Source organism: Plasmodium inui (assembly GCF_000524495.1).
Source record: "Plasmodium inui San Antonio 1 unplaced genomic scaffold supercont1.11, whole genome shotgun sequence".
Classification (NCBI taxonomy): Eukaryota; Apicomplexa; class Aconoidasida; order Haemosporida; family Plasmodiidae; genus Plasmodium; species Plasmodium inui.
This window is the reverse complement of record NW_008481845.1, coordinates 286,813-302,996: the sequence shown is the minus strand read 5'-3', so window position 1 is coordinate 302,996 and position 16,184 is coordinate 286,813. Positions and strand designations below refer to the sequence as shown.

At 47.9% G+C, this 16,184-nt stretch overlaps 5 protein-coding genes across 5 annotated transcripts; 2 read left to right on the top strand and 3 right to left on the bottom strand.

Moving 5' to 3' along the window:
• Positions 1–427: 427 nt before the first annotated feature.
• C922_02953 (hypothetical protein) lies at positions 428–1,522 on the bottom strand (the record flags this gene model as incomplete). The annotated part of the gene is made up of 1 exon (XM_008818551.1): positions 428–1,522. One exon carries the CDS (start codon positions 1,520–1,522, stop codon positions 428–430), a length of 1,095 nt encoding a protein of 364 aa, XP_008816773.1.
• Positions 1,523–2,058: 536 nt separating this feature from the next.
• On the top strand, positions 2,059–3,231 carry C922_02952 (hypothetical protein; the record flags this gene model as incomplete). Its single annotated transcript, XM_008818550.1, has 1 exon — positions 2,059–3,231. The coding sequence occupies one exon, from the start codon at positions 2,059–2,061 to the stop codon at positions 3,229–3,231; it is 1,173 nt and encodes a 390-aa protein (XP_008816772.1).
• Positions 3,232–3,918: 687 nt separating this feature from the next.
• C922_02951 (hypothetical protein) lies at positions 3,919–7,314 on the bottom strand (the record flags this gene model as incomplete). Its single annotated transcript, XM_008818549.1, has 1 exon — positions 3,919–7,314. The coding sequence occupies one exon, from the start codon at positions 7,312–7,314 to the stop codon at positions 3,919–3,921; it is 3,396 nt and encodes a 1,131-aa protein (XP_008816771.1).
• A 2,061-nt stretch (positions 7,315–9,375) lies between these two features.
• On the bottom strand, positions 9,376–9,924 carry C922_02950 (hypothetical protein; the record flags this gene model as incomplete). The annotated part of the gene is made up of 1 exon (XM_008818548.1): positions 9,376–9,924. One exon carries the CDS (start codon positions 9,922–9,924, stop codon positions 9,376–9,378), a length of 549 nt encoding a protein of 182 aa, XP_008816770.1.
• A 3,181-nt stretch (positions 9,925–13,105) lies between these two features.
• Positions 13,106–15,904, top strand: C922_02949 (hypothetical protein; the record flags this gene model as incomplete). The annotated part of the gene is made up of 1 exon (XM_008818547.1): positions 13,106–15,904. One exon carries the CDS (start codon positions 13,106–13,108, stop codon positions 15,902–15,904), a length of 2,799 nt encoding a protein of 932 aa, XP_008816769.1.
• Between the last annotated feature and the right edge of the window lie 280 nt (positions 15,905–16,184).

Sequence of the window (16,184 nt, the reverse complement as noted above, 5' to 3'; positions counted from 1 at the left end):
GAAAAAAAACCCACAGATGCGATTCCCCATTCTCAATGATGCATTTTCTACATACGGTTGAGAGCGAGACTCCGTCTCAAAAAAAAAAAAAAAAAAAAAAAAAAAAGGAAATTCCCTTCGCAGCCTGGATGCGGGAGGGGGAAAGCGGCGTTATATCTGCTTTTCGTCTTGTCCTCTTCTCTTCTCCTCTTTCCTTCCTTTTTGGTGATTTCCCCCGTTCTGCTTGCTGTACGCCGAGGTAAAAGGGTCCCCCGTTTGGTGGAGCATCCACCTTTACTGACCAGGTATGGCGGCACAAAAGGTACCCGCGCGTAGGGACTCGAGGTGACCCATGTGGTTGCGTGAAGGTCCAGACTCTTTCCACCCCGTTGCCACATCGCCACGCAGCGACTTCTTCTCCACATCACCGCCTTCCCACTCCACCGCGCTACAAAATCAGGATGACAAAAAAGGTCAGCACGAACAGCAGAGCCGAAACGAAAATTATGAGCAGTGAGACGAAGAAGGAAATGCTTTTGCTCTGCCCCATTTTCTTCGTCTTCTTATACACATCAGTTATATTGTCCAAATTGGACATCTGTTTGTTGGCTGACTGCTCCAGCATCCTGTTGTCCTCCACAATTATATCTCTGTATGTTAAAACGTTTTCTTTCATTTCTTGTGCCAGAAGGCATAACTCTTCATCGATATTTTCACCTGAGTTGTTCATATTTTTTCTGGATTCCATTTTTTTATGCAAGTCTTTTTTTTTAAATGCAAAGGTGTATTCATAGAGTAGGTTATCATACTCGTCAATTTGCTCGCTCCATTCTTTTAGGATCTCATCATTTAGGGTTTCCACCCCAGAGGAGCGCAAAGAAAGTTCCGATGGGGAAGCTGTGGCGGGGTCTTCCTTTGAGAGGAATTCCTCTTCCGTTGCAATTTTCTCTCCCTTAAGCGATGGTTCCACTTTATTACACCCTGGCGTTGCACAAGGGAGATTTTGCGACGGGGGTGGATGCTCCTTCTTCTCAGCGGCGTTGACTTTTGAGGATGTGTCGCAAGTTTCTCCCACACTGCTGCGGCTGGGAGACTGGGAGATGGGCCCCTCTGGATAAGTAGTCGCAGCGCCACTAGGGGAGGGTTCTCCTGTAGGGGAATCCACACCGCTATTGCCGTCAACATCACACTTGGCACGCTTAGCAGAGTTGCTGACGTCCCCATGATTCCTTCCACCAGCGCAGATGAGCGGGGAAGATCTCCCCCCCGATGGGACATCGCCAACGAAATTGTCCCTCTTTTTCCGAAGGATCCACTCAAGACTTTCCTTCTTGTTAATAATCTTCTTCAAAATGTCCTGTTCCGTTATGTCGTCGGAGGCGTTTATCCTATGCTTCAGCGAAAGGGACAGATCGGCGATATACGACTTCAACTCATTTAGGAATAGGATAATTGCTTCCTGTTCTTCACTCTGCTCGTTAAAATGGTCACAGGTTATTTCAGCCTCCCGTAGGAACTCGAAAATCTCGTCGAAGGCGATCATCTTGAGATGCAGCCCTCTTTGGGAGGAGAAGGACCAAAGTGGAGAAGTAAAAGGCGGACGAGGGAACCACTCCGCAGGTTTATCTCTGCAGGGTCGTCATCTTTGTGGAGGCATCATCTTTGCGAAGGCATCATCTTTGCGTCCTCCATTTTGGGGTTACACGTCGGGGAGATAATCCGGATGGCGTTTACAAGAAAAGAAGAAAAAAAAACAGAAGAATTTCTTTTTTTTTTTTTTCCTGATTAGTTTGTCCTCCTTGTGACGTGAAAAAGGCTTAAGTTTTACTACTTATTGGGGGAAAAAAAAAAAAAAAAAAATCCGACGCAGAGTGAGGCGAAGCAGAAATTACAAGTCTTCCCCCTCACCTGGTGCGCACACTACACCGGTGGATGCAACGGAAAAGAAAAAAGAAAGGAGAGAAAAAAAAGGACCCGAGTTGATTCCATTTCGCTTCATTCTAATCCGTTTCACTTCGTTGCCCTTGGCCACAATTTGTGACTTCTCGTTGGTGTTTTACTTCCCCATTGGCGCGCTCGATGAAAAGGCTCCTGCTACTGCACCCCCAAGTGGGAAATGGCGGCGTACAACGGCAGGAACCTTTTTCTCAACTGCGCAGATGGAAAAAGTACATTCCCTTTTATGATGTCAACAAGGGGTACAAGAAGAGGGGGAGGAGTGAAGATGTGAACGAGGGGAAGCAGCTCAAAGAGGTGGAAAATATCCGTTCAAGCAGCACCGGTGGAGACGATACACAGTCCAGTTGGGCTCAGCAAAGAGACGCAGATAATACCAATCAGCCGCCTCCCTGTGAGCAGCTCGTCCCCCCAGTGTCCCCTATGAAGGGATTAAAGCTGCTCCTAAGCTGTCGACATGTACAAAGCGGGTACCCTCATAGTGGTCATGCCTCCCCCATGGAGAGTACCAACCGGGAGGAAAAAATTCACTTCAATTTAATCATCAAGATTGATATCAAGAGAGAGTCACTAAGAGGCATGTGTAACCTTCCTCACAGTGTAGACAGGAACAAAAAGATCCTCGTGCTAGTCGATGAAGATCATCAGACATTGAAGAAGGCTGGAGCCGATTATGTAGGCTTAGAATACATTAACAAAATAAAAAACGGATGGCTGGATTTTCACTTATGTCTGTCCGATTTTAAAAACATCAATAAGATCCTTCCTGTTGCCAAAATATTAGGACCGAAAAAGTTAATGCCAAATGTTAAGTCCAATACATTAGTACACAATCTGGTGGATGCCATCCTCTCCATAAAGAGTGGCAACCGAATTGAGTACCGAAGTGAACAAGTCGACACAGACACCTTTGATCTGTTCAGTCAGATTTATCAATTTAGGAATATCCATTTGGGTTCTATAGCCAACCTGAATGTCAATATTGCGTCTACTGAGATGGACCCGTACGATACGCTGGAAAATATGAAGTGCTTCGTTACAGAGATTCTCAAGTGCAATGTTCACTCGAGTCACATGGAGAAGGATGCAAAGGCTACGTTCACGTGGCCACCTGTCACTTGCAAGAGGAAGAGGAAGAAGCTGCTGCACGTGCAAGCAGGTAGTCCGCTCCTCATCGGTGGAGAACACCACTCTGAGTCCTTCCTCCTCGGGGCATACGTCACCGTGCCTGGCGTTCCCAAGATATTCCTGCACCCGCAGTTGCTGCTCCCCCACTCGGAGGGCTATTCCGTTTAGGGAGTAGGGAAGGGGCGTCCCTGCGGATGAGCGGCGCTCTGACAGATAAGCAGCCTCTTGGCAGATAAACCGTTATGCCACTCGGACAGGGGCACACTACAACGGGGCGACCGTTACGCGTCAACTGTACGGCGCGTTTTTTTCTTTTTTTTTTCTTTTTTTTTTTGGTAAACACAGAGCCTACGCGCAAATGAATGAGTTACCCCCGTGTGGGCCTCCCATACAGGGAAAAAAAAAGAGACACACAGAAAGACAGACAGATGGGAAGGCGTAAAATAGGCCACATTGTTGGAACGCATTGATGGCGCAAACGTATGTAAACGGGGGAAAAAGAAAAGATTAGAAAAAAAACTCATGCTGTACCACGTCGCGGCAGCACACTTGACAATCTTCACATCCGCGTGGATGTCCCTATGCATACCATTTGTTATCCAAATAGAGATACTTTGTGGTGCTATCCGCAGGGGATGACAAAAAAAAAGGAAGCAAAGAAGGAAGCGTTGCTTCGAAAGGTGGCGAGTTTACCATAATGCGGGCGCCCGAAATGGTAAGGAAGGAGGGAAGGACGGAATGGAGGAACTTCCTTTCCCAGGGCCTCCTCCCAGTGACAAACATAGCGCAGCGGAGAGCGCCGCTAACATAGCACCGCTAACATAGCGCCGCAAACTGGAGTGGGGATCCCCCCCCTCAGTCGAAGTTCTGCAGGGAGAGCTTCTCCTTAAAGCGCTCATACTTGAGGACGTCCTCGGGCCGAATGGAAATGCGGGCGTTTTTGAAGGCCAAATCGAAGTGCTTCTTGGCCAGGGTTGGTACCGGGTCGTAGTGATCGTCCGCGCCCTGCGTCCGTGCACTCCCTCCCTTCTCCGCCTTCCGCTGATTAATCAGGTGAATCGTCTCTTTAATCGCTTCGTTGACGGCACTCTGACAGAGGTTGGTAATGTCTGCCCCGGAAAAACCCTCCGTCCGTTTGGCCATGTCGTAAAGGTCGACATCGTCACTAAGGGGCGTGTTTTTCAATATGGCCTTAAAAATACTGCACCTGCTTTTATAATCGGGCAGTGAGATATATATGAGTTTGTCCAATCGTCCTGGTCTGGTGAGAGCTTTGTCGAGAATGTCTGGTCGGTTGGTGGCAGCGATTATAAAGATGGTTTTCTTCTCATTTATTCCATCAATCTCGGTGAGGATCTGATTTATCACTCTGTCACTCGCGTCGTTGTTATTGTTACTGTTCCGTTCCTTTGCCAAAGAATCAATCTCATCGAAGAAAATAATGCAGGGAGAAGCTGCTCTCGCTTTATCAAACAAATCCCGCACATTAGCCTCCGACTCACCAAACCACATGGTTAGCAATTCGGGGCCTTTGACAGAAATGAAGTTGGCGTTACATTCATTCGCGATTGCTTTAGCTAGGAGAGTCTTTCCACAGCCAGGGGGGCCATAAAGCAATATACCTTTATTGTAATTGGAGTTAAATTTAGAGTAGAGGTGTTTATATTCCAGAGGGTACAGAATCGTTTCCTTGAGTTGCTCCTTCACTTCATGCATGCCTCCGATGTCGTCCCACGTCACAGTAGGGATCTGCACCTGTCTTTCTCTGAGCGAACTCGGGTTGCATATGTTCAGTGCGTGCTGGAAATGCTTCGCCTTTATGGTTAATCTGTTGAGGATGTATGGTGGGATTTTCTTCGCCTTGCTATCCAGTTGTTGGGTGCCTCTGCTGGAGGCAGGAGACTTCGCGGGCGACAGGGACTTGGCCGACGCGGCCTCCCCTTTTGCTTCTCCCCTTTGGAAGAAGAACCGGCTTCTCCCCTTCTCCTTCTCCGTACTAGGCACTACACTGCTTTCCCCGAAATTTCCGCCATCCCCACCCTCGCCCCGCCGCTCCTCCACGCTTATCTTCATAAATTCGATGAAGTCCTCCTCATCGAGATCCAAAAAATGCACGTGCTCCTTGATACACTGAATGGCGGCCTCGAAGCAGAGCTGCGCGAGATCCGCACCGACGTAGCCGTGGCACTCCTTGGCGATCTTTCTCAAGTTGACATCCGCATCGAGCTTCATCTTCTTCGTTTTGGTGAGAAGAATCTCGTACCTACCCTGCTCATCTGGAACCGGAATTTCGATTTCTCTGTCAAATCGGCCGAAGCGTCTAAGAGCAGGATCAATAGAATTTGGTCTATTCGTGGCAGCCAGAACCAAGACATTATTGTTTTTCTTTAATCCATCCATTAGAGTCAGCAGCTGTGAGACGACTCTCTTTTCCAGCTCATTTGTACTTTTGCTCCTTTTGTTTGCGATGGAATCAATTTCATCGATGAAGATAATGCATGGTGTCTTCTCACTGGCTTTTTTAAAAATCTTCCGTAACTTCTGCTCCGATTCTCCTATATGTTTGGACATAATCTCTGGCCCATTTATAATGTAGCAGTAGGCATTGCTCTCATTAGCAATTGCTTTCGCGATGGAAGTCTTTCCTGTCCCTGGGATTCCATGCATGAGGACACCCTTGGGAGCAGATATCCCTATGCTGATAAATATCTCAGGATATTTTAGAGGCAACTCGATGAGTTCCCTAATTTTGTTCAATTGCTTCTTCATTCCTCCGAGGTCTTCATATGTAATATCATCTGTATGCTCTTCGTAGTCCTCTCTGTTTAGGTATTCCTCGTCCAATGTGATGATGGCATTGTCACCAACGTAACCGTACTGTTGCGAGGTGGGAAGGTTTACTGGTCCTTCCCCTGATTTGTTTTCTTCCTTCGGAGGTGCTTCTTCTTCACCCTCCTTCCTTAACTTCACTACCCTAAATTCGATCTTCTTCCCCTTATGCTGAATGTACAGATTTGTATTCTCACAAAGCGGTTTTAAGCTTCCTTTGAGATAGGGCTTTAGCACCTCCTCTTCTAGCTCTCTTTTACTCAGCCCCCCAACGGTGTCACTAAAGGGGCTAAGGACAACGGTTCGTAAAGGACTGACCTTCACTAAAGGGTAAATCTTGACAATATCGTTATGCATCAGTCTGAGATTCTTCTTCATCGCAAAGGAGATCACCACGAAATGTTTCTTTAGCGTTCTGTCTAGCTTGCATATTGCTAACATCTCCTTTTTCTTCTTTCCCTTCAACAAGACGGTGAACCCCTCACTGAGATTGAGCTCCTCCATTTTTTCTTTACTCAAATATATTTCGCAGTTATCTATATTTTCGTCAATATTGTCGACGAGACAGTAGGAGGGGAATTTGCCCGTCTCCAGTGCTTTCAGTAGGAAGTCCGTTTCCTTGTCGTGGTCTGTTCCTCTGCTGGGGCGAGGCGTCTCTCTTGGGGGGGGCTCCCCTGAAGAAGGCTCCCTGGGCTGCTCACCCCCTGACTTCTTTTCCCACCATGGGTGCTTATCCGGGTCGGGGGGGTCTCCTTCTTCATCTCCTCCTCTTCCCCCATGTCCACTTCGTTTGGATGCCTCTCCATTCCTACCAGCCTCCTCCTTCTTCTCCCCGAATGGCCAAAATTTGCTTATGAGTCGTCTAATCAGGTTGTTGTGCAGGATATGCCTTTGTTCCTCGGAGGGCGTCTTCCCCTGATTTGTCTCCCCAAAGGGTACATCCCTACCCCGTATCGCATGAGCAGTGGCACTGCTATGACTGCTATGGCTGCTATGACTGCCCCCACTTTTCCCATCAACAGTGCTGCCTAGCGAGGACTGCTGGCTCTTCTCTTTTAGCACTGTACACCCCCCTTGGGGCTCACTCTTTTGGCTGGTGCCCACATTCACCACGTGAGTCTTCCATTCGTCTTTTCGCTTCCCATCAGAAGAGTGATCTTTGAAGATGTCCGTACTGATGGAAGTAAACTTGTTCCTTTTCCTTCCTAGCGGGAGAAAAATGGAGTCGCCAAAATGTTTTCTCTTAACAAAGGGGGACCTACTGTCGTGGTTTCCACTCCCGATGGTGAAACGTATGTCTTTTTTCAACCCAATTTGATGTGAAAGCTGGACGATAAATGGAAGGATCAGTGTAATTAGGAGGCATGGGGACAGGAGCGCTTTTCGGGGGGGGTAAGCAGGTCGCATTTTTTCTCCTTTCATTCTTCTATTTACATTTTTGATGGCTTGTACGCGGGGGGGATGGCAAATGGGGTGGCAAATTGTGGCGGTCTTCGCCTCGAATGACTTCTGCGGCTGGGTCGATTTGGTCCACGTTTCCTAGTTGGCCTCCTCTCCCACTTGGCACGCTCCTCCAGACGACCCCCGTACAATCGCACACGTGTCGAAACTACACAGGGGCGAAAAAACCTTCTCGCTGTGCAGTTAGCTGTGGCTTTCACGTGGTCTATGCGGATGCCTGCGTGGCGGAGGAACTTAACTGCCGCGCATCCTTCGCATGTGCCCTCGCCGATAAGCCTATCCGCCTGTAGGCCGTGTTCGTGAGGTGAGAAGCTCGCGGAGGCTCCCCGTTGTGCAGTCTTTATTAGCCGGCACGTGGTCGCCGCGCTGCCACTGGCCTACACTGCTCAAGTGCGTGGCGCTTTAACAGATGGTTGCGTCAAAACGGCTGCAAAGTTTTCTCAGCATCCTTGCGACATCCCTGTTAACGCGGCGACGGAGGGACAGCCCGTTACACCTTTGCACGCGCGCATAAGAAGATACCTACAAGTGTATCTCTACACGCACGTGAGAAAAGGGGAAAAAAAATCTCACCAAGATGGGAAAGTTGAAAAGGTGAGCAGGATGAAGAGAAAGAAGTTAAAGAAGAGGCAAGGTAACTTTATTCCAACATGTAAAGGAGGTTTCTTTTTTTTCTTTTTTTTTTCTTTTTTTTTTTTTTCTTTCCCCTGTTGACGCGGCGACGGAGGGACAGCTTTTCTCCTATATTTCGTCAAAGAGGGGCACTACACTTCCTGGGCATAGAGGTTCCACTCACATGGGGTGTACTTTGCGAAGTTGTTCTGTGAGGTGGGGGCAAGAAGTTGCACATGTCGGCGCTGACAAAGGGGATGGGTGATTCGGGGCACGAATCGCAACGAGCTGCTTCGGCGAAGTGTTTGAAGCAACTGTTTCAGCGAACGTTGCTGCGAGACGACAACACAAGTGCGGGGGAAGATTACTCAAGCCATGTGGAGGCCTAACCGATGAGGCTCCCTTCCCCAACTGCTAAATATCACACGGGAGGGAGATGCTAAAACGTGGACTCTACATTGAGAATACCTATTTGTCATTACTCCTCTGCCAAAAGGAAGAGGAACATTCTGCACTTCGCTAAAGGAGCAACTGAGTCATGGTTAATGCAGCAAAGAAACAGAGATAAGGCCATTCCAAGAGAGAAGTTGGGAGAAAACGTCCCAGGTGAAGACGACCCCCCCAGGGCAATTGTGGCGGACGGGGATAAGCACCAATTCGAAGGTTCCTTTCTCCGTCGTGTGCTCCAGAAGACCCCCCTTGGGTGAAACTAAAATGAAGCAGCTGAGAATCTCTTTTCATATTAACTTAAAAAAGGTAAAAATAAAAAAAGCCTAAAGTTTAATTCTGTTTCTTTTTTTGTGAATGTGGAGGATGCATCAAATGGGAAGACGTTACGGAGGTGTAGCGGTGAAGTGCATAAGTGTGTGCAGGAGATTGCACAGGCAGAGGAAAAACCACGCCCCCCCCGACGGATACATAATCAATTATTAACAAACATGTTGGATACATCATTCCGTTTCAACGGAGGAAAAAGTATGTGTGGGGGGGGAGCGGGATGTAGGCAACGTAAAAAAGGGATACTCCCCTGGTAAAACATAAAAAAACCTACGAATTAGAAAGTGACACAAACGCAAACACACACACAACGGTAGGGGGAGGAATCAGTCATCACTGCTTACTATCATAGACAAAAAAAAGGAAAAAAAAAAAAGGGAGGTTCAAAAATTGCGGTTTGCGCGTGCAGATTCATTGTGCGTTTGATAAGGTATATTTGTACGGTGGAGTGTTTGTGGGCAACTTGGGGGCGGCTAACATGCCTCCGTTGATTCCGCTCGGTGCGTATGGGGAAGCGGTCTGGCGGATAGGCGGCGTTTATCTGAGCACCCCCTTGGTAGCCACCTCGGCTTCGCCTCATTCGTTTCGCTTCGCCTCATCTGCTTCTCTATGCCTCATCTGCTGCTCTACGCCTCACGAGTGGTCAATAAGCTTGTTCTTCGAAATGTAGTAAATGGTGAGGGAGGAGATGCTGCCGGTGGTGTGAATGAGGAGGTGGCAGACAGTGCTGTAGGAGTTGTAACTGAACCTCTTCCCGACGAAGTATAGTATGACTATCAAAATTCCTCCACAGATGCAGACAAAGAAGCACATCGAATTTATGGTAAACGAGTGGATGAGGTGCATTAGGAAGTTCGTAGCGGTCATGGTCATATCGATTGTTCGACGTAATCCTAATTCAGGGTTCCACCAGTGTATTATTGAGGTTAAAAAGAGGGCAATGTTTAGAAAGGCAAGGTAGTATATTTTGCAAAAAAGAGAAAAGATGAGGGCGAGGGACAACTGGAAGGAGGATAAGAAAAGGATGTGTTGACATTCGTCCGACACATACTTACGGGGGTTCATCTTCTCTTTGATTACACTTGAGCTGTCCGTGCTGTCTTCACTTTCGGAGGAGGTCTCCTCGTCCTTGCTCTTGTAGCGCCGCTTGGTGCACTGGATTATTCGATCGTAAATCATCATCTTGGGGGGGAAGCGGCGGGGGGAGTAGCTGGAGGGTCAGCGGGAGGGACAGCGCGAACAGCGGTGCAATGTGCTGCGCCCTGTTCGGCGAATCTCCGTGAGCAGGCCGCTTCCTCAAGTAGAGCGATGCTCCCTCTGTCCCGACATCCAGTCGGTGTCACGATAAAAAGGGGGAAAACAACGCGGTCGGAAAAAAGGACTCAAAAAGAAGAAAAAAAAAAAAAACACGGAGTGTTATCTAGTTAGCCCACATCAAATCGCGAAAAGAAAAGAAGATTCGTCTATGTGTAGAAAAGGACCCCAAAGCAGCTTCTTCCCAAAAGGTGGCCCATCAGATGACCAAGAATCACTCGTCTGACTCCCCTCTATCGGTGTCTGTCTGGTATGCTATGGACAGGTACTCGGTGTACATGTTCTTTTTTCCAACCTATCCCAGTTTCTCCTTTTCTTTCTTTTTTTTCTTTTTTTTTCCTTGCACCTTTTTCTTGGATTAGCTTCGTTCGTGCAGATCCTCTCCTCTTAAAAAATGTATGGTGCTCTATATCTGCTTATCTGCTCGGGAGTAAACACACCTGCCTGTTGGGGGTTACCTGCGAGGCTTGACCACTTGGGGCACTACCAGCGCTTCTAATCCTTCTTTCGAGGAGTGGATAAGCTCACCGCACGTGGGTAGCAGCTCAGCAAATGTAGAAAGTCAGATGAGAGGAACTAAAAGAGACAAAAAGTATGCAGGGGTATAGATTGCCTCTATGGAGAGCAGCGAAAGACCCGCGGTGAAAGGTTTCCCAAGCCAAGGCGTGGTTTGGTAACACCCCAGGGACGCATAAAGAAGGGGCCACAAATAAGTTCAAAAAAGGGGGCATAAAGAAGAAGCCACGAGAAAGTTCAAAAAAGATAGAATAAACATGGCACAAGCTCGATATGAGGATGGCACGCATAAATGGGGGACAGTATACGAAATATAACACGTACAGGGTAACAGCTGGGCAGTGCCAAACGATAAAAATTGGGATTAGGTTTAGGGTAAGCTGCGAATAAAAGCAGCGAATAGGCAACGAATAAGCATCGATTAGGTAGCGAATAAGCAACGAATAAGCAGAGAATAAGCAGCGGGTGAATACGGACTGGTGCGGCAAATATAGGAGGGATGGAATTTTCTTGGTGGGGCTCAGGATAGATTTCGCTGACCCGCCTACCGACGATTCCGCTCTGCAGCAATACTACGAAACTGGGCTGGCGAAAACAGTGGCGGTGCACGAATCTACGAAGAAAAGGAGGGGCCGAAAAGTGACCCTCATCTTTTTTTTTTTCGCAGATGGCAAAAATGGAGACCAAGTGGCATATCAAATGAACCCAAATGAGGGTAGTACTAGGAGTACCTACAGAATGGCACGCAGAAAGGGAAAGATGAACTAAAAAACAGTTCGTAAAGGCCTCTCTAGTGACCTTTCTAAAGGATGCCTCAAAACAGTACGCTAAAAACAGTAGGTTAAACGGCACCCTAAGCGCTGCGCTCCACGTCGCTGTTCTTCTATCCCGCTAACAGCGAGGGGGCGTTTTCTCTCCCAAGTGCACCCACTCATATGGTTCGTATGGTGCATATAGTACAGTAGAGATAATGACAAAGTAGTAATTTTTTTTTTTATTTTTTTCCTTTTTTTTTTTTTTTCATGCCCTTGTGCCGAGTACCCATTAGGGGGGTCAGGCATGTGGCCCTGGGGAGAGATGTACACCTCCAGGTGGTGTTCCTAGATGCGCGAGGAGAGCCTAATGGAAAAAAGGTGGAGCGAAAAAAAAAAGGGACAAATTTTGCGAGTGTAAAGGGGCGAAACAGCAGGGGTTAAAGGCGCGGAGTTAAAAAAAGAGCGACACAAAAATGGGCGGTTAAACAGAACGACGCAAAAATGGGTGGTTAAACAGAACGACGCAAAAATGGGCGGTTAAACAGAGTGGCGCTAATCATTGCGACGTTGGGGAGCGCCCCTTCGACTAACAAAAAAAAGAGATATTTAGGTAGTAACGCGCTGCAGAGTCCCTAGTGTGACAGAGGCATAGGTTCTGTTTCTTTTCCCCCCTCTAGGTGTATATTCCTAAGTGGCAAATGCGTGTACTACTCTAGGGGGGCGACCCTGCAATAGTAAAAATGCGTTTCCCCTTGTTACGCGGTTAGAAAGAGATATAGAAAAAAAAAAGGACTACTCTGCTCCGTGTGCATAAGATAGCAGAACGGAGGCAGCTACGGAAAGGCAGGTAAAAAACTTCATCACAGAGTTCTCTACACAGTGAATATGTGTGTTTTTTTTTTCTTTTTTTGAAGTACCCTGCCTCTCTACCATGTTAGGGAGCAAAAATAAACTGCGCAGGAACGTTCTGCATGTTTGATTTGCCGCAATGGGGAAGAGATTTCAAAAAAATGGGAAAAGGTAACTCCCGCATGCTAAGGGGGCATAATCGCATGGGGGGACTTGTTACGCGTGTATAAAGGACACGAATTGTAAATATATATGTTTAGGATTCTTTCTACATGTATGCTTCGCGCTGTGGCGTTACGTTTGGGAAGGACTAAAGAACTGAACTCTTTTAAAGCAGTGCAACGGTAGAGGCCCAGTAAATTGCTCGCTGCGATTTTTGGCAGCACGGAGATGTTGCTCATAGGAAGTATATTCCCGTCTGGCGGAGACTTTTTTTTTTTCCTTTCATGTCTGCGTGGGAGATTCGATCCAGTGGAAAAGGCGCGACTGTTATATGTACACATATGTGCATTCACCTGTGAGAATTTCGCGACTAAGGCGGGGCACATTTCACACAGAAAAAATAAAGAAAAAAAATGCATCCATCTGAAGCCTAATTCGAACGAGCCGTATGTACATAGTAAAAATGGGAGCCAGTTCTCCGGGAAGGTGAATTCTGCGCGGTACGTAGGTAGGTGTTGATGGCCCCTTCTTCGTACTCCTCCGTTTTGCGCTGCGAAAAAAAAAAAAAAAAAAATATACATATATATGTATGTATATTTCATATGTATACCCCTTGGCGACAAAACGGATTTCATTTTCCCGCCTGATCGGGGACGCGCCTAGCTCCCGGGGTTCCATGTGTTGCCTGCCACCGTTTGCCGAGGACCCCGGCTCAACGAAGGCCATAGCGTAGGCTAGACGAGTCTCTCCCCTGCCGCGTCACCTTAATGGCAGTGCTGAGCAGAAAACCGCTTGTCCCTTTGGTCAAGGCGAAGGGGGTTTGGGCGCGCCGGAATGGCGGTGTCAAGAGGAGGTTCGCGCAGCTGGGGGGGGAGAGCGGCCCTCCGGTTAGCGGTTTCCAACGTGGAGATGGCTCCTCTCCTGCTAGCAGCTTCCAACCTGGAGATGGCTCCTCTCCTGCTAGCAGCTTCCAACCTGGAGATGGTTCTCCTCCGGCTAGCAGCTTCAAACGACGCGAGCACACAAAAATGAATGACTTCCACTATTTCAATATCTTCCTCCTTGGGGGCAGCGACTTGGTTAAGCTAACATCAACGTACAATTTTTGCGAAAACAAAAACATGTACGCGTGCATACTGCTCCATCTCAGCAGTGTGTATGACTCCATCCCAGTTAGGGATGTCGTTAAAGTGTTAAGAAATATCCTTCAGCAGAACAAGGCATCCTTTTCGCACCACTTGGTCAAGGGCAAGAGAATCATCGACCTATATAAACATGTGTGTCGCCATATGGACAAATTGAATACAGACGAAGTGATTGACTTGCTGAAATGTGCCTGCTACACGACACAGGAGTTTCCTCTGGAAAGTATCCGACTGCTAGGGAGAGTTATCCTTGCGAAGCCTCTGGGCTCTTTCCATCCCAGACAGATAAACGAGATCTGCTCCTGCTTAATAAAAATGAAGAATGAATTTTCTCTGAGGAAGCTTACTTATGACGATGCACTGCATGTTAAGATGTGCGAGCATGTCAGGGGAAGAATCGTGGCCTGCGATGCGAAGGACTTCTTTGCGTACCTACCCGTGTATATTAGCCTCGCCAGGGAAACCCATCCCGGCGGTTCGGTTACCTCTCCCATTGGTGCTGCCCCCTCTAATGCTTCTTCCCCTCCTAGTGCTTCTTCTCCTCCTATGGCTGCTTCCCCTCCCGAGGAGAGCAAGCTGAGGAAGACATGCGAACTGATCTTCCTGAATCACCTGAACGAGCTCAACCGGGAGTCCCTCCTCGGATCCGTGAGCATCTTAAAATGGCTAGATTTGAGAAACCACTCCATTTTTCTCCACATGTGCGATGCGTTCCTTCAGCATACATTCAGCTTGGACACAAAATACGTGGTGCGTTTTTGGAGGAAGTGCCACAGTTTGAGATTTAAGAAGGGGGCACAGAGGGGTGACGTCGGTGAGGGGAAACGAACTGTATCCTCGGACGAAACGGTTAGTAGTAGGAGCATTTCAGGGTTTAGGGTCCCCCCCCATGGTGAGGACCCCCCCATGGATTATCCCGTTACACTTCAAACGGGGGGAGCTCTATCGGAGGAGAGACCCCACTTGGGGGGAAAAGAAGAAAAAGGAGAAAAAGACGAAAAGGAAGAAAAGGACGAAAAAGAAGAAGAAGGTAGTAATGTCTTGTTGAGCTTTATTAACACCAAAGTGTATCACATGACCCCCCCTCAATTAAGTCGAGTCACCTACGGCCTCTACAGTTTCGTAGAAAACATGAGGCAGTATTCTCATCTGAGTAGCTTGAGGAACAATATGAATCTCCTATTTTCCATGGCTGTGCAGTATGTGTTGAATTACCTGGATAGGGGGGCTCGACAGCACGATGGGGTCTCCCCAAGTGGCGTCATCCCGAAAGGTACTACTCATTTGCCACTCACATCCGAAGCGGATCATCGTATCAATATTAACATGAACACAGATTATGTGTACATCTCTTCGTCCGGTGTGCATGTGAGCAGGGACAATCGGGGAGGGGTCCATCTCCCGTCAGATAACTGCCCCACAGAGGACGGCTCTCAAAAGGACTTCTCCCCAAAGGACTGTCCTCCTACAGAGGGCCCCTCCCCCCGGCGAATCAACCTCACGCACCTGTGCGACATCCTTCTGAACATTAGCTACCTCAATACAAGCCAGAACCACCGAAAAATGAAGGACGCCTACGAATGTGTAAAAAAAATCATCACTCAGGAGCAGGACCACCCACTGCAATTGGACCATCTTTTGTCCCTCCTACTTTCCATGTCAAACTTTTATCACCGAACAAGAGACAATTATGTTTTCCATTCGTACAAACAGATCTTGCGTTTGCTGGAGATGAAGAAGCTCAAATTCAATACACACCATTTTAATAGACTCTCCATAGCTATTACTCCTTTGTTACAGGAAAAGAACAACTTACTTGGGAGCTACGTCAACCTCATTTGCTTCTTTATTGAGAATGAGGTGGTTCCCTTGAGGTCATGTGTGTTTACAATGCAGCATGTGATGAAGAAGATCAGTATCAAGGTAGGCGATCCGCTCGTGACGCTTCTGCTGGTGATCATTCGCCGCATCGATAGGTTTCTGCGCGATGTACGTGCGCACATTGCGAGCAGCAGCGCTGAGAAGAGAAGCGGTGAGAACAGCTGTGGCGACCGTGATGACCAAGTCGACCTTGATAACCAAGTCGACCATGATAACCGAGTCGACCGTGACGACCTTCACCATAGTGACAGCCCAGACAGTAGTGCTAATCGCGACGCGTTCAGGCGATTCCTCCTGCTGCACTCAATCAATGAAAGCACGCTCACCTGCGTCCTCGTCAGCCTGTCGCTCATTTTGCAAAATGCCAAGTACGGCACGGGGGACAGGGACGAGGCCGCGGCCCTTCTCTGCAGAGTGGTCTCCTACGTGTCAACTGGTTCGCTAGAAAAAATCCCGAAGAAATACATTCACGAGGGTCTGCTGGATGCACTTCCCCCCGATGATAATAGAGTTAAGAAGGTTCTACTGAGTAGGGTGTAGAGCCATTGGTACCGCGTCATATGAGGAGTCGCCCTTTTTTTTTTTTTTTGTCCCACGGCATCCTATACCGGTGTGGAAGGACAGATACAGGAAGGATGCGCGCCATGGAACTGCTCCCCTCCCAGCAGTGTAGCTATTTAAATGTGACTTGAAAGAGGCAGTTAACACATGACCTCTCCCCCGAAACAGAAGCAGATATTCCTTGACTGCAACGTTGAGTGGACGTCATATTTGTACCAGATACAAAGGGGATGGGGGAAAAAAAAAGGCCCCATATTAT